At 35.5% G+C, this 23,852-nt stretch overlaps 2 protein-coding genes across 4 annotated transcripts; both read left to right on the top strand.

The window, feature by feature from the left end:
- Positions 1–1,757: 1,757 nt before the first annotated feature.
- Positions 1,758–6,533, top strand: LOC122046725 (WAT1-related protein At4g19185-like). 3 transcript variants are annotated; one of them, XM_042607552.1, is made up of 7 exons: positions 1,758–2,065; positions 3,597–3,659; positions 3,739–3,855; positions 3,939–4,224; positions 4,780–4,935; positions 5,835–5,986; positions 6,148–6,533. In XM_042607552.1, the coding sequence occupies exons 1-7, from the start codon at positions 1,869–1,871 to the stop codon at positions 6,338–6,340; spliced, it is 1,164 nt and encodes a 387-aa protein (XP_042463486.1). In that variant the 5' UTR covers positions 1,758–1,868; the 3' UTR covers positions 6,341–6,533. The 3 variants fall into 3 exon arrangements, with proteins under 3 accessions (XP_042463486.1, XP_042463485.1, XP_042463487.1); XM_042607551.1 differs by having other exon boundaries at positions 3,588–3,659; XM_042607553.1 differs by having other exon boundaries at positions 3,588–3,659; positions 5,893–5,986; positions 6,148–6,290.
- A 1,828-nt stretch (positions 6,534–8,361) lies between these two features.
- On the top strand, positions 8,362–9,580 carry LOC122049402 (peroxidase P7-like). Its single transcript, XM_042610787.1, has 2 exons — positions 8,362–8,622; positions 8,700–9,580. The coding sequence occupies exons 1-2, from the start codon at positions 8,413–8,415 to the stop codon at positions 9,441–9,443; spliced, it is 954 nt and encodes a 317-aa protein (XP_042466721.1). The 5' UTR covers positions 8,362–8,412; the 3' UTR covers positions 9,444–9,580.
- Positions 9,581–23,852: the final 14,272 nt, after the last annotated feature.

The raw sequence follows: 23,852 nt of genomic DNA, 5'->3' as shown, positions 1-23,852 counted from the left end.
GCTACCCCTACCCCCTCTTTTATAATCCTTGGTCTTGGCAAATAAGGAAAAATTAAATAAAATCTTTCTTATTTTCTTTGCCATGAAAAGAAAATTTTAATTAATTAAAAACAATTTCCTTTTCTTAAATCAAGTGGTTGGCCACCTCATAATCCCAAACAAGGAAAGTTTTAACAAGAATTAAAACTTCTAAATTTGTTTCCGGAAATTTTAAAATAAAAATTTCTCTAATAATTTATCCCAAACAATCCTTTTTCTTATGCAAACTATAATTTAGCATTTACTACTTCATGTGTCTCATCTAATAAAATAATATCATTTGCAAACAATATACACCATAGTACCATGTCTTATCATGTTCATAGACGTATTTAGTGAGTTGGTCCATGATTAATATAAGAAGATAGAGATTTAGAGTTTATCCTTAATATAACTCTATCTTTATGGGAAAGTTTAATTAATTTATCTGAAGTCTTCACTTTTATTGTTATATCTTTATACATATCTTTAATTAGTTCAATATATATACACTAACATATTTCTTTTTTGAAATTTTTCATATAATTTCTCTTAGAATACTATGATAATTTTTTTTAGTCAACGAAAATCATGTGTAGATCTTATTTTTCTTCTCAATATTTTTTAATTAATTTCTTGAGAAGATGTATGACTTCTATTTTGACATTCCAAATATGAATTCAAATTAATTTTTGATCACCGTTGTCTCCTATCTTAATTTTTTTATTACTTTTTTCCAAAGTTTCATGGTATCACTCATTAGTTTAATACACCTATAATTTGCATAATTTTATACATCTCCTTTGTTCTTATGTAAAGGAACTAGCGTACTTACTCTCCATTGATCAAATATTTTTTTTTCATTTTTAATATCAGGTTAAATAACTTTATGTCATTTAATACTTTATTACCCTAGACACTTTTATACCTCGATCAAAATATCATCTAATTCAACTGTTTTTTTTTTCGTTTTGCATATCATTTAAAGCTTGTTTTATTTTTAAAATTTGAATTTTATTATAAAAATTTAAATTTCTTATTCATTTAACCTATTTAAATTATATAAGTTAAATTGGTTATCTAAACTTTCATTAAGAAGTTATGAAAATACATCTTCTACTATTATTTTATTTTCTCATCATTTGTTAGTACTTTATTATATTTATCTTTAATACATTTTATTTTGATAAGATCTCTTGTCATCCTCTTTATTATTTTAACTATTCTGTAAATATTTTCCCCCTTTTTTACATTCAATTTTCAATATAAACATTCAAAGTTTTATTTTCATTCACTATTTTCTTAATCTCTTTATTGAGTATTACATATGTTTTTAAGTTTTTCTTATTCTTATAAATATATAATATCTTATAGGTTATTCATTTTTCCTTCACTTTTTTCCGTATATTTTCATTCTACTATCAAGATTCTTTATTTGGTAATGTACATCTTTTCGACTCACCAAATATATTCTTAGCTACTAATTTTAATTTTGACATCATGTCGTATTCGAGTCCTGGTATATTTCTTCTAATACTGGTACTACTATTTTTTTAAAAATATATTTTATTTTTTATTATTTAATTTTAAAAATTATATATATTTTTTTATTAATATTATATTTAAGACGTATATATATTATTATTTATTTGCTCGATCTTATACTTACAAATTTTTTTAATTTACGTAAATATATAGGTCAAGTAAATAAATGTCAACCCTTCTCCTCAATCCCACGAGGACGCGTAGGTGCAAAGTTACCGTCCCTCTTTTTAAATCCCTAGAGCCTTCACCTTCCTATCGAGTGAAGGCTCTACTGGACAAGAGAAGAGAAGGAGGGGACGACGGTGATGGTGCTGTTGACGAGAAGGAACGAGGTGCTGCGGGCGCACCTGGGCATGGCGCTGGTGCAGATGACCTACGGCGGTTACCACGTCCTCACCAAGTCCGTTCTCAATGTCGGCATGAACGAGGTGGTCTTTTGCGTCTACCGTGATCTCGTCGCCCTCGCCATCCTCGGCCCCTTCGCCTTCCTCCAGCACCGCAGGTTTCTTATCTCTTTCTACCCAACTTTCGAGCAAAAAGAATAGTGTTTTCCCCCCTCCGTGTTTGGATCCGTGCGTTAATTTTGCGAGAGGAAAATAATTTTACTCATTTGGTTTCTGTCAAAGATTTGATTTCCTGACCAGGAGACTATATCTCGTGTTACTTAAGCTTAGGCGAAGTTAATTGGCCTGTTGCATTCCAGTGTTATTTTGCGAAAGGTTAGCCTTTTAGGTGAAAATTGAGGGTCTTGGTTAGATTGTATGGATATTGTGGTTTATAGGGAAAAAAAAAATTCTTCTTCGAGGAAGGAAAATTCATACGCAAGAATTAAAAGTTGGTGATTGCGCAGGTAATCGTCATAGGGAATCATGGTAGGTGGGTTTGTTAGAAGAGGTACACATTTAAGCAGGAGGAAAATCTCCATCAGTTTGGTATTGCTTAAATATTAGGAAAAGGGATATATCAATAACATAGATGTTAACTTTCCAACCTTAAGCCTCAGGAGATACTTTCAAAAAAAGAAAGGTTTTGAAAAGCAGAGATAAATAGAAGAGCTAGTACAATGCTCTTGGTTCATGATTCCTATGTAAAAAAAATCTGTTCTTTTTTGAACGGGTGGCGCACTATAAGCTAGTAAGTATTATTAAATGTCAGCACCCTACCACACAATATAATTAGGATATTTGAGATAATAAAAGATGGAATTGCCAATTTAGGCATAGATGAAAGTAATTATTGTGCAAAGGGAATTTAAAACAAAGGGTCATGATCTCATAAGAAGCAATTAGGACTATTATTGAGTAACACACCATCTTAGAGAACTGAAAAAACAATCAATCATTGACTGCTATATTATAGTAGCAGTTGGGAGGAACTAGTGACATCAAACAACTGGTGAATTGCAAGGAATGTTTTGTAATTCGAAGAGATTGCCTAGTGGCTAATTCATTTATGATCTTTAAGGTTTTAGGAATCTTATATAATCAAAATTTTGTTGAAAATGCATCTTCTTGGTTAAATCATCAATAATAATGGTAATTTCAAATGAATTTGACAGTTGGGAAATGCAATAACAAAATTAAAGATGAAGAATTTGGTAAGCTGAAAAGATAATCACTGGATCAACCCTAGACAATATATCTCCTAATGAAGCCTTCATCTATGATACTTTATACTTGAGAAGGACCAAGTTGCAGGCACTTCATAGCCACATTAGCAGAGACTTAACACACAGAGAAGGAGATTGTCTGAACTCATAACCTATTTGTTAAATAGTAATTTAGGAAATAAACTTTCTCTATTTGAATATCAAATGGGAAACTTTTTTGATGTCACTTTTTCAATCTTTACCACAGTAACAAATTGAAAACCGGAGCCTGTTTTTTTCCTTTGGACTGCAAATTACTTTTCAATCTGGTCCTATTAAGTTATTGCTTCATACACTAAAATACATTTCATCACTACACAATTGTTTTCTTTATTACCCTATTCTAGTTCATAAAGTGACGAGAATTATTTGTTAGTGTTGGTAGAAGTGTTCGTCTTCAACTGAACCAGCGCCTCTTTGCATCATTTTTCCTTCTTGGTCTCACTGGGTAAGTTCCATTATTCACATTAGAGGTAAACTTTAGCTTATTTGAAATATGAGATCATTTGCTGATATACTTTGGTCAGGATATACGCGAACCAGCTTTTGTTTCTTCTTGGCCTTAGTTTCACCAATCCAACTTATGCATCAGCTTTTCAGCCTTCCATACCAGTATTTACATTCATCTTGGCAGTAGCATTGGGGTGATTTCTCTTTTATATTCTTTCGCATTTCCCATCATCAACGTATGTGTTTTTCATATTTATTTAGATGCTCAATATTTCAGTCTTGAGACAGTAAACTTGACGGCTAATGAAGGGCGCATGAAGGTTGTCGGGACCGTTATTTGTGTTTCTGGTGCTATATTGATGGTCTTTTACCGTGGTCCGGCTATAATTGGATCCAGCATTTATAGTCTATCTAATTATACTGCAGTGGGCATGAAGTCTCAACCTGAACCAGCTGGATTGTTAGCATCTGGTCTTCTTGGATTTGGTCTAGAGAAATGGCATGTTGGTGTTTTATGCTTAATTGGAAACTGTGTCTGTATGGCTACCTATTTTGTTTTGCAGGTACTTTAGCAGTTGCAGTGATCTTTCTTACTGGAATTAATACATTATGTTTTAGGGGTTTATTGTTTATGCATTTTTGGAAATTAAAACATATGATAAACCCAAGCAAAAATGCAGTTGCCGAATAGCCATACATGGAGTTGGATGTTGTTAAGATCCATTAACCACCCTAAATAGTTGAGATTTATGGCTTATTGTTGCACAATGCAAAACTGACAACTGTCACGATATCCCAATGGTGATGCATGAAACTATCTAAAAATGTGATATAGATTATATTTACCCAACGAAACTGCATTAAACAGCTTATCTAAGATTATTATCACTTATTTTGAGGTATCTTCTGTGAAAATCTTGTTGAAAATGACAATGTGCTTGGAACACGTAAAGGATATACTTACATCTTTTACTTGAGCTCATCTTAGTGTTCAACTGTAAGTTGGTTGTCAATGGCAATCCCTTTTTTTCTCTTACAATTAGTTTGTATCTAATACAGTTTTCTTTTGTGTTATTTTAGTGTATAACTTGTTTTCTCACTAGCTGTTTACTATTCAGGCTCCAGTGCTGGTAAAATATCCCGCTAGTTTATCCTTGACAGCATACTCGTACGCTTTTGGGGCTATAATGATGGTAGTCACTGGGTTGTTTGCAACTAGTGATTACACTGAGTGGATGTTGACGCTTCCAGAGATAATTGCTGTTACATATGCTGTAAGGCCCAGATTCTGATCCTTTTTTATGCAAAAGTTTTTAGTGGATATTTAAATGCATTGCTTATTGAAAGCTATTAAGGACTGTTCTTTTTTTATATACCTACAATGACTTGGGGCGCTGTTGATGGATCACGCATTCCAACCAGTGTAACTTTGTAATTTATCTTTGATGTTCCATAGAAGCACCAATCTGATTGCAGCCTTAGGGCTGCCAACAACTATATAAAAAGACGATTGGAATCTTTCAGTCAAATTTATTCATTTTCCATTTGAGATAGTAATTGCCTATTTCCTTGTACCTGAAAAAAAAAGGCTTGGTAGATGTTTTAGGATGTTTAGATGGGTAACTAGACCACAGGAGCCATAATCTGATTTCATAAATGGTGAAGCTGAGGAGAGTGGGCCGCAAGTATTTACATGTCCTGTATGCAGCTGTGCTGCATGAATCAGGTATAGAGGGATTTAATCCCATCCGGGTGCTCAATATCGAATTTGCAGGATTAAAGCCTTGCTGGTTGTACGGCATGGCATGGCAAAGGGCCTTACGTTCTAACATGTTTGAAGATAGAATAAATATGTATATAGAGATTTCTAGGAAACAGATACTCTTCACCATACATTCTGAAACATTTAAAAATAGGAAAAAAATATATGTATATGAGGTTTCTAGCGAACAAATATTCTTCAAACTTCCTCAATCGGCATGTATTTCTCTGTTCCTCTTCTTGGCTTACAAATGATTGTGGAATAGCCATTTACATTTAGACTACATCTCATAGCTGACATCTATGCTCGATCATGTTATGTAAGACTACTCAAACAAGGGAAATACTATTTAATGGTTTACATTGCTTTCAAGTTAGCCTTTTATTATAGCAATTTATTTAACTTTTTCAGGGAATTGTTGCCTCTGCTATGAACTACTGGATAATGACATGGTCCAATAAAATTTTAGGGCCTTCAATGGTGTCCCTGTACAATCCACTTCAACCAGCATCATCCACTTTATTATCCATGATTTTCCTCGGAAGCGCTATATATCTTGGAAGGTAATTCACAGTCATATATATATATATATAACTCAATTTTTGGCTATTTCATGTGCTGCACAAAAGATTTCTATAACTACGAAAAAAATAAGGTTTCCTGGTCAATGAATTCATAATAAACTTATGGTCACTATATTGATCTTTTCTTTCTTGTTTTACAGCATTTTGGGAGGAGTTCTGATCATTATTGGCTTATACTTGGTCACATGGGCTCGCTACAAGGAGATGACAGAATCAGTGCCAGGGTTCATCGGTGGCGACACGGTGACGTTTCTCAAAGAGATATCGCTTAAGAAAAAACAGGATGATTCTTCTATCCCTCTAAATACTACTTCAGATCAAGAGTTTACATAAAGAGAGTTCTTGTTTATACTTCTTTTTCTTCTTCTTCTGCTTTTGGGCTGTCATGAGAAAGAAATTACACATTATTCATGGATTCTAAATCTCGTTCTCTCTTTGAAACAAAATCAACAAAACATGTGCAATGAGCAATTCCTATGAAGACTTTTATAATGAATGTTACAAACACACGTTAGTTATTGCTTCATGCTCTTCTCTTTTGTTTATCTCAAAAACCTGAAAGATTTGGTCTGCAAGAAGTCAGTCCTCGTTTGTGGGCTCACAAAATCTTGTCAAACTAAATGATTAGTTTCAGAAATTTATCCATTTTTTATTTCACGAAGTGTAAAATTCATTATGTGAAACGCAGAAGAAATCTCGACTTTTTAATAGAAATAATAGTTTAATATTTGCCACCCAAATAATATATATTAATCTTCATCCTTCAGCAGGAAGGGAGAACTATCGAAATTGAAGTTTTCTTGGACTAAACACGTGAATTTGAAATTACAAAGTAATGATAAGTTTCAATGTATGAGATTTAATATAATCAAATAAATTTAAAAAATATAAAAATTTTAAGTAAAATATTAAAGGGGCGTTCATTATTTGCAAAATTGTCGCCTGAGCATTTCATTTTCAATTAATTACTATAACGTAGAAGATACAGAATAATTGCTATAATATATTTAGAGTGAACTTTATAATTTAAAATTTAAAGTTTATAATATATAAAAATTATTCGATGATTGATACACTATAAATTTTATAGTGAGTTTAAGGTTTATAATTTAAAGTTTATAATATGTAGAAGTTATCAAGTAGTTTTTGTAACATATATAGAAGGTATCTGGTAATTATTATAAAGTGTTAAGAGTGAGTTTAAAATTTAGTGTTTAAGATTTATATTGTGTAAAAATTACCTAGTAGTTATTATAATGTGTAAAATCTACCTAGTAACTACTACAAATTTAGAATTTAAAATTTAACGCTATCAAAAAATTTTAAATTATCATCAAAATTATTTTAAAATAACTACTAGGTAGCTTTTATGTTATAATTGTTAGAACATCTACATCAGTTACTCTATCCAAAAATTTTACCTTAAATTTTAGATAGGGTAATTAAAAACTCTCTGTATCAGTTACTCTATCCATTCCTTAAATTTAAATTTGATGAATAGTAATTCTCTAAATTTAGGGAATGAAACCTCTATCTTAAAAATAAAATAATATTTCTTTTTAATCTCTCTCATTTTCACTCAATCTTTTCAATCTCTCTCATTTCCACTCATTCCATAAATATAATAATAAAAAATAAAAGAAAGAGAAGAAAATAATAAAAAAATTATAGATGAATATTTTAAGGTATTTGATGTAGTGTGTAGTGAAAAATGATTATCTAAATTTAATAAAACGAATTATTTATCCTAAATTTTAGATATAATAATAGAAAAATTGATCTGGATGTTCTTACAACTCTACTCTAAATCATAAATATTAAATTTATCTTAAATATATTATAACAATTACCGAATAGCACTAGTATTATTCAGTAACTTTTATATGATATAAATTTAAAATCTTAAATTTTAAATTCATCGGTTATGCTGGATTATATTTTTGATTATTTTTTTTTTAAAGAAGTCCATGATTTGTCTCTTAATTCAGTAGGCGTCCTTTGAATTTTTGAACAAAATTTTAAACAATCAACTTGAAATATTAAAATATTAAGAGACTCGCTTTACGGACAATGCTCGATCACTTTATTCATTGTCCTTCGTGTACGGTGCGCGACTCATTCCTTCGGTAACTTTCAGATAACGATACACGCAATCATGAACTAACTAACCCCTGGAAAATTAATGGAATCGCAGTAATATATATAATTGACTTGTAAACGTTGACTGATTAGCTAAGTCAATATTTGAAAAAGTCGGCGTTTCCATCTCACCTGCTCCTCCTCCGTATCCCATACAAAGCTGAACATTTCCATGCATGCGGATGCACAGCATAATCTATATAATACGCCTCAATCTTCTCCCCTAGACATCCAATTCCCTCCATCGATCGATCACGAGCACAAAAATGGCACTGAAATCGTCGTCTCTTCTTCTTCTCCTTCTCCTCGTCTCTGCGACTGCACTCGTTTCCGGCCACCTGTCTCCGACGTTCTACTCCTCGACGTGCCCCGGATTGCGGCGAACCGTGCGCTCCGCCATGGCCGAGGCCGTCCGGCAGAACCCGAGGAACGCCGCCTTCCTGATCCGCCTCTTCTTCCACGACTGCTTCGTCAATGTATACCGAAGATTGATTGGTTTAGTTTTGGGGATGAGTTAAGATCGATTAATTATTCTGTGTGCGTGTGTTTGCAGGGGTGCGATGGATCAATCCTTTTGGACAGCACGGCGGCGTTCGCCAGCGAGAAGTTCGCTCTCCCCAACAACAACTCCGCCCGCGGGTTCGAGCTGGTCGACGCCATCAAGGCCAGGGTGGAGGCGATTTGCCCGGCCACCGTCTCGTGCGCAGACGTGCTCGCGCTCTCCACGCAGGAAGGCGTCGCTTTGCTCGGCGGGCCGACGTGGACCGTGGAGTTGGGTCGCCGGGACTCGCGGGCGGCGTTCCAGACCGCCGCCAACAAGGAAATCCCGTCGCCGTTCGACGACTTGAAGGAGCTCGTCGCCCTGTTCCGCGCCAAGGGCCTCGACGCGCGCGACATGACCGCCCTCTCCGGGGCGCACACCATCGGCCAGGCGCAGTGCTTCACCTACGCCCCCCGCATCCACGAGGACCGCAACATCGACGGCGGCTTCGCCGCGCGACTCCGGAGGACCTGCCCGGCGAACGGCCGCGGCGGCGCCCGCGCGCCGCTCGACAGCCGGACGCCGTACCGGTTCGACAACGCGTTCTACCAGGAGCTGGTGGCGAAGCGGGGGCTGCTGCACTCCGACCAGGAGCTGTTCAACGGCGGGTCGCAGGACAAACTGGTGAGGCGGTACAGCACCGACGCGGCGGCGTTTGAGAGGGACTTCGCGGCGGCGATGGTCAAGATGGGAGCCCTCCTTCCGCGTCCTGGGACGAAGGGAGAGATCCGGCGGAAGTGCAACAGGATCAATTAACTGAATTGCTATTTTTATCAAGTGTTGCTTGCTTTCTTTGGCAAGTTCTTTCTTCTCAATAAATCACGATCGAAGTGTCGATAAATTGCAATTTGTTTTTGTAAATCATATGAACAATAAATTATTTATTTGACATCTTTTCTGTCAAATTCTTGAAGCCACTTAAATCAATAGTGATACGTCCAACTAAATCATTAAGTGCGGCTAAAAGGAGATAACCCGGTGGATCATTGATAAAATCTCCGACAGCATTTATTGGGGGTTTTAAGCTTTAGCCGTACCTCACTCAAACTAGTTTGCCATCCAATTAGACTCAAACTACTTTGTCATACCGAACTACTCAGCCATCCAATTAGACTACTTAGCCGATGCAGTTTTCAATTCTTTGATAAAATCTCTCATCACGGGTTCCGTTATATTACAAGATCATGTATAATTTCAACAGTGGATCCTTCTATAAAGCTCAATTTGTATCATTCTCCAGTTTGAAATGCAGAGTTGTGGGGTGGGAAAGAGTAATTTATCTCCTCCAAAATCCAAAAAGAGTTATTTATATCCTTTCTATATAAATTCAAATCAACACTAACTTAAATCCCTGAGGAGTCATTCTAGACTCTTTGGGTTCTTCCAGTGTTTTACCAAGATGGATTTTCCCTGAAGGGTGTCATTCATGGGTGGATCATTTTTTGATAACCTTCATCTCGAAGATCCTTCGAGATTATCCCATACGATTTAAAAGGGAGATAAATTAAAGAGGTTTCGCTTAGCACAATGACCCTTTACATTATTTCGCACACGTTGAAAATTGATCTTGTGACCTATTGCAGTAACACCATAAGTAAATACCAATTGTGTCAATCCGTGGAGCTCGAACTAAATCAATAATTGTAGCATAAGATTATTACACTCACTTCAGACGCCCCTCACAGTCCGTCCCCAGGTTATATGAAGAGAGGTAAATCATGGAGTTAGGTTATAGTCGATCGCCAAGTTGATTAGGGGGTGGGTCGAATTAAATTAATGATGCATCTACAAGATCTAGTTATCATTTACAATAATGCAAAATCTAAACTAAGTTTGAAACAATGACATTCCAAATGTTGACCTGAATCCAACACTAAAACAATTGTAACTCTTACTTGTTGTCGAAAGAGTTATTATAATGTAGCGGAAGTCTTCTATAGGAGTGGGGAACAACTAAAGCTTGATCTCAATGAGGAAGAGTCTAAGGAAGAAGAAGAGAGCCAAATCAGAACATGCCCAATTGAAAAAACCTTCTCTTCTTATATACCAAGCACATCTTGAAATGATCATCTACCGTAAAAGCCCATAATCGTTAATAGTCCATTAATATTAATAAACCAGATTATTAGATATACATATTGAATCCACATCCAAATAGAATCAACCCCCCTCATACAAAATATATTAAATTACTTAATTGAGGTTTAGTTAATTAATGATAATATTGTTGTGTGTTGTTATTAATCTCGTATTAGCCCACCAAATGAAGATTTAATCCTTCAATCTTCCACTTGGGCTATGCGTGATATCATATACACTACACAACATCTTAGCTCAGTTTAATATATCAAAACTTGATGAGTTAAATACCTGTTTAAATAATTTAATCTATTAATTCAATTAGTACAAGATTAAAGAAATTAAAGTTACTATAACTATAACAAAATCCAATAGTAATCATGATACTAATTTCATTAATAACATAGATCAAATATAGATGTGTACCCGTTGGGGCAATGGTGCAGCTACATGGCGCCTTCTCAGTTTCAAGTCATCTAAGGATCAAGTCTCAGCTTCAATAAATTAATGGATAAATTTTCCTTAATGGACAGTTGGTTTTAGAATGCAGAGCTAATGAGTCGTCCTCTACTAGCGCTTCCTAATTTACTTTAGTGGTCGGTGGAAAACTTCCATCGAGTTGGGCCGATCACCCCTAAGATTAGTCTGCGTAAGCTGAATGTCTAGTGTCAACTAAAAAAAATATGAATGTGTAGTATAAGAATGATACAAAATGTGATATGTATGTGTCCATTCTCAATAAGTTCTCTTTATGATCTAAAATAGGTTTAAATCATATTTACCACTACCTTATACTAAACTATAGTGATAAATTATGATTCAACCTTATAACTCAAAATTGAGTTCTACATCATATTTATAAATATCGTATGCAAAATTGTAATAGTAAATCATAATGTCTTTATATTATAGAGTCAAAATCTCATACGCATATAAAAAATTTAGTACGTACAATAAGTTAAAAATATATGTGTTCATTTAATATAGAGCATTATACCAAATATAGATTCCTACCAAATGGGTACTTCGTCAAAATGAAGAACCCCTATATTCAGCACATGCTGATGAAACATCTTGGATGACAAACCCTTGGTAAGCAGATTTGCTAATATAAAATATGTCATTATATGATCTATTATAATTTGACCAATCTGAACTATTTCTTTATCCATCAGAAATTTTATGTCGATGAGTTTAGACTTTGACAAACTACGATTATTCTTGGAATATAATTCTGCAACTTTGTTATCACAGTTGATCCTTAATGATTTGTCATACCACCAATGATTTGTAAACCTGTGATAAGATTCGACATCCATATCTCATGGTTGGAAGATTCATAATAGGCTATAAATTTTGGCTCCATAGTTGAAGTGACTATTAACGTTTATTTGACTTGCTCCATAATATAACCCTTCTACTAGCATGAAGACATAACCTAAAGTGGACCTCCTACTATCTAAAAATTTAACAAAATCAGAGTCTGAATATCTAATAATCTCCAAATGAAGGCGATCTCTGATAAGTGAGCATGTAATCCTTAGTTCTTTGTAAATATCGCATAACCCACTTTACAATTTTTCAATGCTCTATTCCAGTGTTACTCAAATATTTGTCTAACAACCCCATAATGGACGTAAAATCTGGACGCGTACATACTTAAGCATATATTAAACTCCCTATTGCCAATGCATAAGAGAATTATTGTATTTTCTTAATCATAAGTTCATGACGCGGATATTGCTGCAAGTTAAGTCTATCACCATTTAACACAGGTATGTCACTAGGAGCACAATTTTGCATGTTATATCGAATGAGCATATTTTTTATAAAAGCCTTTTGTGATAGTTTAAGTGTGTACATTAAATGATCATGAATAATCTATATGCCTAAGACAAAGAATACATCACCAAGATCGTTTATTTCAAATTCATCCGATAGAAATGACTTGATTTTAGCAACAAATCTTTATCATTGCTTACTAGGAAAATATCATCGATATATAGAATAAGTATAATAAACTTGTTTCCACTGAAGTTGATATGCAAATATTGATCAATTGAATTCTCCTTGAAACTGTATCAAGAAACCACTTAATCAAACATTGGGTACCATTGATGAGATGCCTGTTTTAAATCATAAATGAACTTTTTAGTTTGCATACTAGGTGCTTTAAATCTCCTGACTAAAATTCTCTGACTGCACAATGTATATAGTTTCCTCAATCTTTCCATTGAGAAATATAATCTTTACGCCCATTTATGTAGCTCGAGGTTATAATGAGATATAGGTGCCACGATTACCCTAAGAGAATCTTTCGTAGAAATTGACAAAAAAGTCTCCTAATACTCAATGTTTTTTTCTTTCTAAATGAATCTCTTTATGACTAGGCGAGCCTTATACTTTCCAACATTGTCATGTGAATCCCGTTTGATTTTAACTATTCATTTAAAACCAATAGGTTTCATATCTTCAGACAATTCAATAAGTTCTGTTGTCCGCCATAAACTTCATCTCTTCCTTCATGGTTTCGATTCATTTTTCTGAATGAGGACATTGTTCGACTTCCTAAAAAGATGTGGGATCATCTACCAACCTAATGTTAAACTCATGCTCTCGGAGATATACATAATCAGAAGACATTGTTGATAACTTATCTCTAATGGATCTCCTTAGTGACACTTGATCTTGAGGTGATTATGAGTCGTGCTCAATCGTTGGAGGAAATACCTCTATTTGAGTTGACACCCCCTCCATTTGAATTGAATGCGATACGGGAATATTATGGTTCATATCCCTTCTGGTTGTGCAACTTCAACTGGATATAGAATGATAGTCATTTCACTATCACTATATTAATGGTTACCATATTAGGATAACCAATTTTTTTCTCAAATGATATTTTCCTAACTTTATCGTTCTACTATCCTCAATAAATTTGACATTTTTAGTCTCAAAAAAGGATATACTTGAAGGTTGAAAAACTTGAAGTCTGTTGAATTTTCAGAGTATTTTATAAAATGTTAGGACTGTTGGAGTGTATACTGAAAGCCTAAGCTTTGTAAACATTCATTATGAATAAAGAATCACATTTGGTCAAATTGTCTACATTTGTTTGTAGTTGTTCATTTAATTTATATTGTAGATAACATAGTATGTGGTGTCACATACAGAAGATGATGTTATCAGTACCTTATAAATTATAAACAGTAGCTCACGACTAAAATGGAAAGGAACAAACCATTAGAAGGTTGTAGTGTAATTAGGTATTAGTTTAGCTTGACTATATAATTACACTAGTACACTCAGAGTGTATTGAGTAGGACCATTAGAGGTCGTTTCTTTTATACTGACTTTATAAAGGAACAAAGACCTCAGTTATTATGGAAGTGTGTGCTCTTAATCCTAATATAATAACAAGCACATATGTTTGATATTTATTTCTTTAATTTATCAATGGGTGAGATTTAGTTCGATGAATCAATAAACCCGATAAGTTGGGAAATGATATCACTTATAGTGTGTGTTGTTGATTATAGAAGGAAACTGTGTCCTAGAGATACTATGTTGATAATGTCCCCAAGAGGAGCTCATAAGGATTGTCATGTTAAACCCTGCAGGTGGACTTAGTCCGACATGACGATAAGGTTGAGTGGTACTACTCTTGGACTTAGATATTAATTAAATGAGTTGTCAGTAACTCACTTAATTAGTGGACATTCGATATCTTAAACACAAGGAGACTAACACACTCATAATAAGAAGGAGCCCAAAAATGTAATTTGGGATTGGTGCGGTAGTTCAATGATAGTTCTCTAGTGGAATGAATTATCATTGATAAAATTAAGTTGTGTGTTCGGGGCGAACACGGGATGCTTAATTTTATCGGGAGACCAAAACCAATTCCTCCTCTCGGTCCCTATCGTAGCCTCTTATTTATAGAGTTCTATACCCACCTATACCCACCCACCAATAAGGGGCCGGCCAAGCTAGCTTGGGAACCAAGCTAGGGCCGGCCTAGGTATGATTTTGGGTGGCCGGCCCTAGCTTGAACCCAAGCTAGTGGGGGCCGGCCAAATTAAATTAAAAAAGAAATTTAATTTTAATTTTTATTATTATGTGGAAGATATAATTTAAAGAGAATTAAAATTAAAATATCTCTCTTGTAAAAGATCTACAAAAGATTAAAGAAAGAGATTAGATCTCTTTCCTTATTTGTAGATTGGAGAGATGTTTTATTTTCTCTTTAAAATTATTCACATGTTAATAAAATTAAAGTTATAGAAATTTCCTTTTATTAACCATGAAGAGATTTTAAAGAGAAATTTTATTTTTTAAAATTTTCGGAAACAAATTAGGAAGTTTTAATTTGTTGATTGAAACTCTCCTAATTTGCTTCTTTTGATTGTGGCCGGCCATTACAAGTTGATTGGGAAATTTTATTTTATTTTTCTCAATTAATTCATGTCAAGGAAAATTAAGGAAATTTTATTGTAATTAAATTTCCTAATTTGCCTAGGCCAAGGAATATAAAAGAAGGGGTGAGGGTGCCTTCATGAGACACAACATCTATTATTTCTCTCCCTCTTTTGTTCCTTGGTGTGGCCGGCCATCATCTCCTTCTCTTCCTCTTGTGGTGGCCGAACCTCTCCCTCTCCCTTGGAGCTCTTGTGGTGGCCGGATACTACTAGGAGAAGAAGAAGAAGAAGGAGAGGAAGCTAGCATCTCTTGGAGCTTGGTTAGTATTTTGGTTTTTCTCCTTGGTGAAGTTTTCCTTTGTGGCCGAACCTTGCTTGGAGGAGAAGAATGGTTGGTGGTTTCTCATCTTGGTAGATGCAACGTCCAGGTTAGAAGAGGAATAACAGATCAAGAGGTCTTTCTAGAAGGTATAACTAGTAGTTTTCCTTTCCGCATCATGTTAGTTATTTATGGAAATAATACCAAATACAAGAGGCTTACGTTCTAGTATTTCGAATATGTTTTTCGATGTTGTGTTCTTTTGTTTCTTTCTTTTCCTTGTGATTTGATTGTTCTCTTTGGTTAACCTAAAGTTATTTTAGGAAATTAAATATTAGCTTTCTATTAAAGGTTTTGTCTAGTCGGTGGTGGTTGCTCCCATATCCAAGAAGGCCATGTGCCTCGCCACGTCAGTACTGGGAACCTTTTATGGAAATTAATATTTAATGGAATTAATAACTTAAGGAGACTTGGGTCGAACGTGTTAAGTTCCGCAGGAGATCCAAGTCAAAACCTAAAAGAACAAATAGATTAAGTTTTGGATCAAACGTGTTAAGTTCCGAGGCGATCCAAAATTTAATTTAAAAGAACACATGGTAGCTAGGAAAGGTTCAGACCTTTGTACAAAATTTTTGTACAGTGGAACCTATAGGTAGCAACCAACAATTGGTATCAGATCTAGGGTTTTACCTCTGTGTATTTGGTATTTAGTTTAATTATGCACATGTCATACATAATTTAGGTAGGTTAATAGTAGGATGTGCTAACTTTGTGGATGCAGGATCCAACTATTATGACTTTTAGTTATTATGTGTGTGATTGGACCCTTGGACATGTCAAGGGCATTTATATGTGTGTGCATGATTGTATTAAAATACAGCAGAGTATTTAGTTTTATTAGGATTTTATTTTGATCTAGATACATGTACATTCCTTTTATGGAATATAGGATCAAAATGTAAAATTCTATTTATGTCATGGATCGAATCTTGTAAAGCGTGGAACCTTCTAAGGACCAGAGGCGCAGTGGAACTAGGAGCAAGATGGATGTGACAGTTAGACCCGGTGGCGGTGGCCAAATATGGCAGCAGCTTTGGATGACAACACACGGAGGATAATTAAAGATAAAAGCCATAATAGTTGAAAATTAGATTTTCTATTTATTGCTTTTATATTGTGTGCATGTTAGTTTACAAGTTTAGTAGGCTAGCATAGTTAAAATTCCTCATTTATAAATAACTAAGTGGGAGAGGATTTTAAGTAAATCCCATGGTCTCCATTACTGGTTTGTAAGTGATGCAAACAAGCTTGCGCGTTGGCTCGAGTGCCTTCCTCCATAACGAATGAGCTTGTTTGTGGATCACTAGAATAGACTTCCATTTTGGATGACTATAGGAAGTTAAATAAGAGCGTGTGATCTTCCCAACGGAAGGGGCATAATCTTATTAATGGACTTAGTGTCAAGTAATGGTGTACACTTAGACACATCTAATAGTATCCTCCCTAACGGAGTCACTGCTATTATTTGTGTGACCAATAATACCAACTATTAATTTTATTTGTCAAAAGTTAGGTTGACAAGATAATAAAATTAATGGGTTAAACCCTCCTTTTACAAATGTTGAAATTGTATACGTCCACACTAACGTGGCATACAAAATTCACGGTGTTATGAGGTGTTGGTTAATTTAAAATAGTATTGTTTGAGGAATCAATATTATTCTAAATTTAGAGTTCGACCAAAAGTTATTTGTGATTCTTAGGATGACTTTCAACCCATTGTCCATCATACTTCAACAAAATAGACTTACTGGACCAAATTACATAGATTGGAAAAGAAACCTTGATATTGTTCGACTGCTGAAAGCTATAAATTTGATCTTGACCGAACCTTGTCCTGATACACCCATGGTGAATCTACCCAAGAGGAGATTGAATATCATAAGAGATGGGTAAAGGCATATGATGGCGCGTGTTACATTTTGGCTTCAATGTCAAATGTATTGCAACATCGGCATAAAGATAACAGCCCATGATATTATGAACAATCTCAAGGAACTCTTTGTCATCGTGATAGGGCTTCTAGACAAGAAGCTATGAGAAAGATAATGACAACCACCATGCAAGAGGGTACTCCAGGGATCATATCCTAGAGATGATGGCTTATCCGAACGAGATACAGATCCTTGGAGGAGAAATGATGGGAAACCCGGATCGATATGATCCTCCAAACGCTACCTAGAAGTTTTGAGCTGACTGAACTATAATATGAATAAGAGGATTTATTCATTAGGGGAACCACTGACAGAACTTGGATTATTTCGTCACAATTCTCAAATTCACTATCGAAAATGGTTCTACTTCTAAACCGAGAGGAAAGAAGAAGAAGAAACAAGTCGGTTAAGAAAGAAAGTGAATAAATCTCAGTGATTTAAAGTCGGAGTGAAGAAGTCAAGGGAAAGTGCTTCATCCGCGTGGCATTGAAGGCTGATCCTCGTAAGAACCAAAACAAAGGTATATCTCATGCTCTAGTTGTTGAAACATGTTTAGCGGTGTTATCTACCAACACCTTGTGTGTAGATACGGAGCCACCGATCATGTCAATTCCTTGCAGGGGTTCCAGAAACCCGACGACTATCTCAAGGGGAGATTACCGTCTACATGGGCAATGCTACTAAGGTGGCATGGGAGACGCCTACTTATCTTTTAGTAGAAATAAAATTTGGTTTTAAGAAATTGTCTTTATGTACCCAGCTTTTAGAAAGAATTTAATTTCAGTTTCTAAACTGCTTTTAGATGGATATTCGGTTTTTCAAGAACGATGTAGTTATTAAAAGAAATAAAGTGATTATCTGCTCGTGCATTAGTTGGCAATTTGTATACTTTAAATCCAATTTCTTCCACAAAGCAAAACATGGAAATTTATAATTCATCTTCTAACTCAAATAAGAGAAAAGAACCTTCAGAAATGAACCAAACATATCTTTGGCATCTAAGGCTTGGTCATATTAACTTGAGTAGGATTCAGAGGCTTATAGACGATGGACTTTTGGGTTCATTAGAGTTGGAAAATTTTCCAACTTGTGAATCTTGCTTGGAAGGTAAAATGACCAAGAGGCCTTTTAAGGCCAAGGGGTATAGAGCCAAAGAAGTGTTAGCATTGGTTCACTCTGATTTGTGTGGTCCTATGTCTGTCCAGGCAAGAGGAGGTTTTGAATATTTTGTCTCTTTCATAGACGATTATTCAAGATACGGATATATTTACCTAATCCGAGTGCTTTGATAAGTTCAAAGAATACAAGGTGATGTGGAAAACGATTAGGTAAAAGTATCAAGACACTACGATCCGATCGTGGTGGCGAATACCTCTTAGGAGAGTTTAGGAATTACTTATCGAGGCCGGGATTCAATCCTGGAACACCCCAACGGAATGGTGTAGCGAACGAAGGAATAGGACTCTTATGGAGATGGTTAGATCGATGATGAGTTATTCGAATTACCAAATTCATTTTGGGATATGCTCTAGAAACAAGAATATATTCCGAACTTAGTACCTTCTAAATCGCTTCTACTCCCATAGAATTGTGGAATGGGCGGAAACCCAGCCTAAGACATATTCGGATTTGGTGTAGTCCAGCATGAAAGCAGATGATGATAAGTTAGAATCTCGTACATAAGTTCGCGTGTTTGTAGGATATCCCAAAGGAACGAAAGGTGGTTTATTTTATAGTCCTAAGACCGAAGGTCATTGTTAGCACCAATGCCCGCTTTTAAGAAGACTATATAATGGATCACAAGCCCAGAGTAAAGTTGTTTTAGAAGGACTTAGAGAGGACATGTCTACTTCAATACCGACAATACAAGATGAAGTACCACAAGAGACGCAACACGTGTCACACATGATACACAACCACGACAAAGTGCCTCGTCAGAGTGGGAGGGTTGTAAGTAGAAGATTCATGTTTTGGGAGAGTCTTGGACTTGGCTAAACATGAACCTGATCCACGAACATATGACGAAGCACTCCAATATAGATGCAGATCTTGGCAAAAGGCAATGAATTCAAATAGAGTCTATGTACTCTAATAAGGTCCGAGCTTGTAGAACCACCGATGGTGTAAAAGCCGTTGGATGCAAGTGGATCTACAAAAGGAAAAGAGGGATGACGGAAGGTAGAAACCATCAAAGCTAGGCTTGTTGCAAAGGGTACACTCGTAAAGAGGAATCGATTATGAGGAAACCTTTTCACCAGAGCTATGCTTAAGTCTATCCGGATACTCTTATCCATCATATGGATTATGAGATTTGGCAAATGGATGTCAAGACAGCTTTCCTTAATGGAAGTCTTGAAGAGAACATCCATATGAAGCAACCAGAAGGATTTATTGAAAAAGGCAAAGAGCATCTAGTGTGCAAGCTCAATCAGTCCATTTATGGATTAAAGCAAGCTTTAAGATCTTGGAACATCCGGTTTAATGAAGTAATCCAGTCATATGGATTTATTCAAAGTCCGGATGAGTCTTGTGTATATAAGAAGTGTAACGGAAACGTGGTGGTATTTCTTGTACTATATGTAGATGATATTTTGTTAATTGGCAACAATGTCAAGGTATTATCAGACGTAAGGGTATGGTTGTCCAAACAATTTGATATGAAGGACTTAGGAGATTGTGCACACATTCTTGGGATCAAAGTTATAAGGGATCGTAAGAAGAGAATGTTATGTCTATCCCAAGCTTCATATATAGATACAATCCTTGCTCGTTTTAGCATGCAGGATTCCAAGAAAGGTTTCTTACCTTTTAGACATGGAGTAGTTCTATCTAAAGAGATGTCTCCAAAGACATCGAAAGAGATTGAGGACATGAAAGTAGTTCCTTATGCTTCAGCTGTAGGAAGCCTAATGTATGCAATGCTATGTACGAGACCTGATATCTGTTTTGCCGTGGGCATGGTCAGTAGATATAGTTCTAACAAGGACATTGGATAAAGCATATATTAAAGTACCGAGAAGGACTAGAGATTATATGCTAGTTTACCAAGCACACGCCCTCTGGGTTACACGAATTGATTTCCAATCGGATAGGGATAAAATCTACATCAGCTATGTGTTTACTTTAGGAGGTGGAGCCATTTCATGGAGGAGTGTTAAGCGAAATGTTCGGACTCAACCATGGAAGTCGAGTATGTGGCAGTCTCAAAGAAGCAGTATGACTCGAAACTTTCTAATGGACTTAGATGTGATTCTGGTTTGCCCAAAATCATCACAATTTATTGTGATAATAGGTGCAGTTGCAAACTCGAAGGAACCATGAGCTCATAAGGCAAGTAAACATATAGAGCGCAAGTACTCAAGATGCGAGATGCTAAGCCAGATTGATTAGATGGATGCTTCTCCTCCAGGAGTTTGATTTGGAGATACGAGATAGGAGTGGGAAGGAGAATGGTCGGATGTATGGAGAAGAATTGAAGAGTCATTAGTATAAGTGGAGATTGTTGAGTGTATACTAAAAGCCTAAGCTTTGTAAACATTCATTATGAATAAAGAATCACATTTGGTCAAATTGTCTACATTTGTTTGTAGTTGTTCATTTAATTTATATTGTAGATAACATAGTATGTGGTGTCACATACGAAAGATGATGTTATCAGACTTATAAATTATAAACAGAGCTTCACGACTAAAATGGAAAGGAACAAACCATTAGAAGGTTGTAGTGTAATTAGGTATTAGTTTATCTTGACTATATAATTACACTAGTACACCTGTGAGTGTATTGAGTAGGACCATTAGAGGTCGCTTTTATCGACTTTATAAAGGAACAAAGACCTCGCTTATTATGGAAGTGTGTGCTCTTAATCCTAATATAATAACAAGCACATATGTTTGATATTTATTTCTTTAATTTATCAATGGGTGAGATTTAGTTCGATGAATCAATAAACCCGATAAGTTGGGAAATGGTATCACTTATAGTGTGTGTTGTTGATTATAGAAGGAAATTGTGTCCTAGAGATACTAGGTTGATAATGTCCCCAAGAGGAGCTCATAAGGATTGTCATGTTAAACCCTGCAGGTGGACTTAGTCCGACATGACGATAAGGTTGAGTGGTACTACTCTTGGACTTAGATATTAATTAAATGAGTTGTCAGTAACTCACTTAATTAGTGGACATTCGATATCTTAAACACAGGGAGACTAACACACTCATAATAAGAAGGAGCCCAAAAATGTAATTTGGGATTGGTACGGTAGTTCAATGATAGTTCTCTAGTGGAATGAATTATCATTGATAAAATTAAGTTGTGTGTTCGGGGTGAACACGGGATGCTTAATTTTATCGGGAGACCAAAACCAATTCCTCCTCTCGGTCCCTATCGTAGCCTCTTATTTATAGAGTTCTATACCCACCTATACCCACCTTCTATACCCACCAATTGGGGGCCGGCCAAGCTAGCATTGGGTGGCCGGCCCTAGCTTGAACCCAAGCTAGTGGGGGCCGGCCAAATTAAATTAAAAAATAAATTTAATTTTAATTTTTATTATTATGTGGAAGATATAATTTAAAGAGAATTAAAATTAAAATATCTCTCTTGTAAAAGATCTACAAAAGATTAAAGAAAGAGATTAGATCTCTTTCCTTATTTGTAGATTGGAGAGATGTTTTATTTTCTCTTTAAAATTATTCACATGTTAATAAAATTAAAGTTATAGAAATTTTCTTTTATTAACCATGAAGAGATTTTTAAATAGAAATTTTATTTTAAAAATTTCCGGAAACAAATTAGGAAGTTTTAATTTGTTGATTGAAACTCTTCTAATTTGCTTCTTTTGATTGTGGCCGGCCATTACAAGTTGATTGGGAAATTTTATTTTATTTTTCTCAATTAATTCATGTCAAGGAAAATTAAGGAAATTTTATTGTAATTAAATTTCCTAATTTGCCTAGGCCAAGGAATATAAAAGAAGGGGTGAGGGTGCCTTCATGAGACACAACATCTATTATTTCTCTCCCTCTTTTGTTCCTTGGTGTGGCCGGCCATCATCTCCTTCTCTTCCTCTTGTGGTGGCCGAACCTCTCCCTCTCCCTTGGAGCTCTTGTGGTGGCCGGATACTACTAGGAGAAGAAGAAGAAGAAGGAGAGGAAGCTAGCATCTCTTGGAGCTTGGTTAGTATTTTGGTTTTTCTCCTTGGTGAAGTTTTCCTTTGTGGCCGAACCTTGCTTGGAGGAGAAGAAGGTGGTTGGTGGTTTCTCATCTTGGTAGATCGTTGCCCACACAACGTCCGAGGTTAGAAGAGGAATACGGTAGAAGATCAAGAGGTCTTTCTAGAAGGTATAACTAGTAGTTTTTCCTTTTCCGCATCATGCTAGTTATTTATGGAAATAATACCAAATACAAGAGGCTTACGTTCTAGTATTTCGAATATGTTTTTCGATGTTGTGTTCTTTTGTTTCTTTCTTTTCCTTGTGATTTGATTGTTCTCTTTGGTTAACCTAAAGTTATTTTAGGAAATTAAATATTAGCTTTCTATTAAAAGTTTTGTCTAGTCGGTGGTGGTTGCTCCCATATCCAAGAAGGCCATGTGCCTCGCCACGTCAGTACTGGGAACCTTTTATGGAAATTAATATTTAATGGAATTAATAACTTAAGGAGACTTGGGTCGAACATGTTAAGTTCCGCAGGAGATCCAAGTCAAAACCTAAAAGAACAAATAGATTAAGTTTTGGATCAAACGTGTTAAGTTCCGCAGGCGATCCAAAATTTAATTTAAAAGAACACATGGTAGCTAGGAAAAGGTTCAGACCTTTGTACAAAATTTTTGTACAGTGGAACCTATAGGTTTTCCGAGTAGCAACCAACAAGGACACCCTGGAGCTAGAGAGGGGTAAATAGCTCATCTCGCTTTGTCGAAGATGATTTACAGCGGATAACCTCGAAGTGAACTTCTCCAATGCTAATACAAGGATTTACTTGATATCCAGCTCAAGAAGAGGTGACTAATCCAAGGATCCACACCCAAGTACACTCTCTACTATGAAAACACTCATTCTCAGAATAATCTGGAGGTGGAGAAATCTCATATAAACTTACATACAACCATAAGAAAATAATAAGCTAATACAAATAAAATCTTACAAGATTTATAACAATAAACCCTAGCTTGCTCTCTTCTTATCTGGAAGTGCCTCTTGATATTTGGAAATGCAACAACACTTTACTCCAAAAACCTTCAAGAACCGGCGGTGAGTGTTGAAGATGAATCGTTTGAAGAGTCGTTGAGTTTAAACCTCGCTAACGGCTTTATTCTTCATGATCTAGGGCTCCCAATCGACTGGTTACTCCCA

This window comes from Zingiber officinale, chromosome 2B (genome assembly GCF_018446385.1).
Source record: "Zingiber officinale cultivar Zhangliang chromosome 2B, Zo_v1.1, whole genome shotgun sequence".
Lineage (NCBI taxonomy): Eukaryota > Viridiplantae > Streptophyta > Magnoliopsida > Zingiberales > Zingiberaceae > Zingiber > Zingiber officinale.
This window is presented reverse-complemented; position numbering and strand designations above follow the sequence as displayed.

What these genes read in the sequence shown, in the direction of transcription:
- LOC122046725 (XM_042607551.1), top strand. Translation starts at nt 1,869, where the DNA reads ATGGTGCTGTTGACGAGAAGGAACGAGGTGCTGCGGGCGCACCTGGGC. An exon ending in ATCTTGGCAGTAGCATTGGG is followed by an intron (nt 3,856 to 3,938) that starts GTGATTTCTCTT and finishes TCAATATTTCAG; the next exon opens with TCTTGAGACAGTAAACTTGA. An exon ending in AGCGCTATATATCTTGGAAG is followed by an intron (nt 5,987 to 6,147) that starts GTAATTCACAGT and finishes CTTGTTTTACAG; the next exon opens with CATTTTGGGAGGAGTTCTGA.
- LOC122049402 (XM_042610787.1), top strand. Translation starts at nt 8,413, where the DNA reads ATGGCACTGAAATCGTCGTCTCTTCTTCTTCTCCTTCTCCTCGTCTCT. An exon ending in TCCACGACTGCTTCGTCAAT is followed by an intron (nt 8,623 to 8,699) that starts GTATACCGAAGA and finishes GTGTGTTTGCAG; the next exon opens with GGGTGCGATGGATCAATCCT.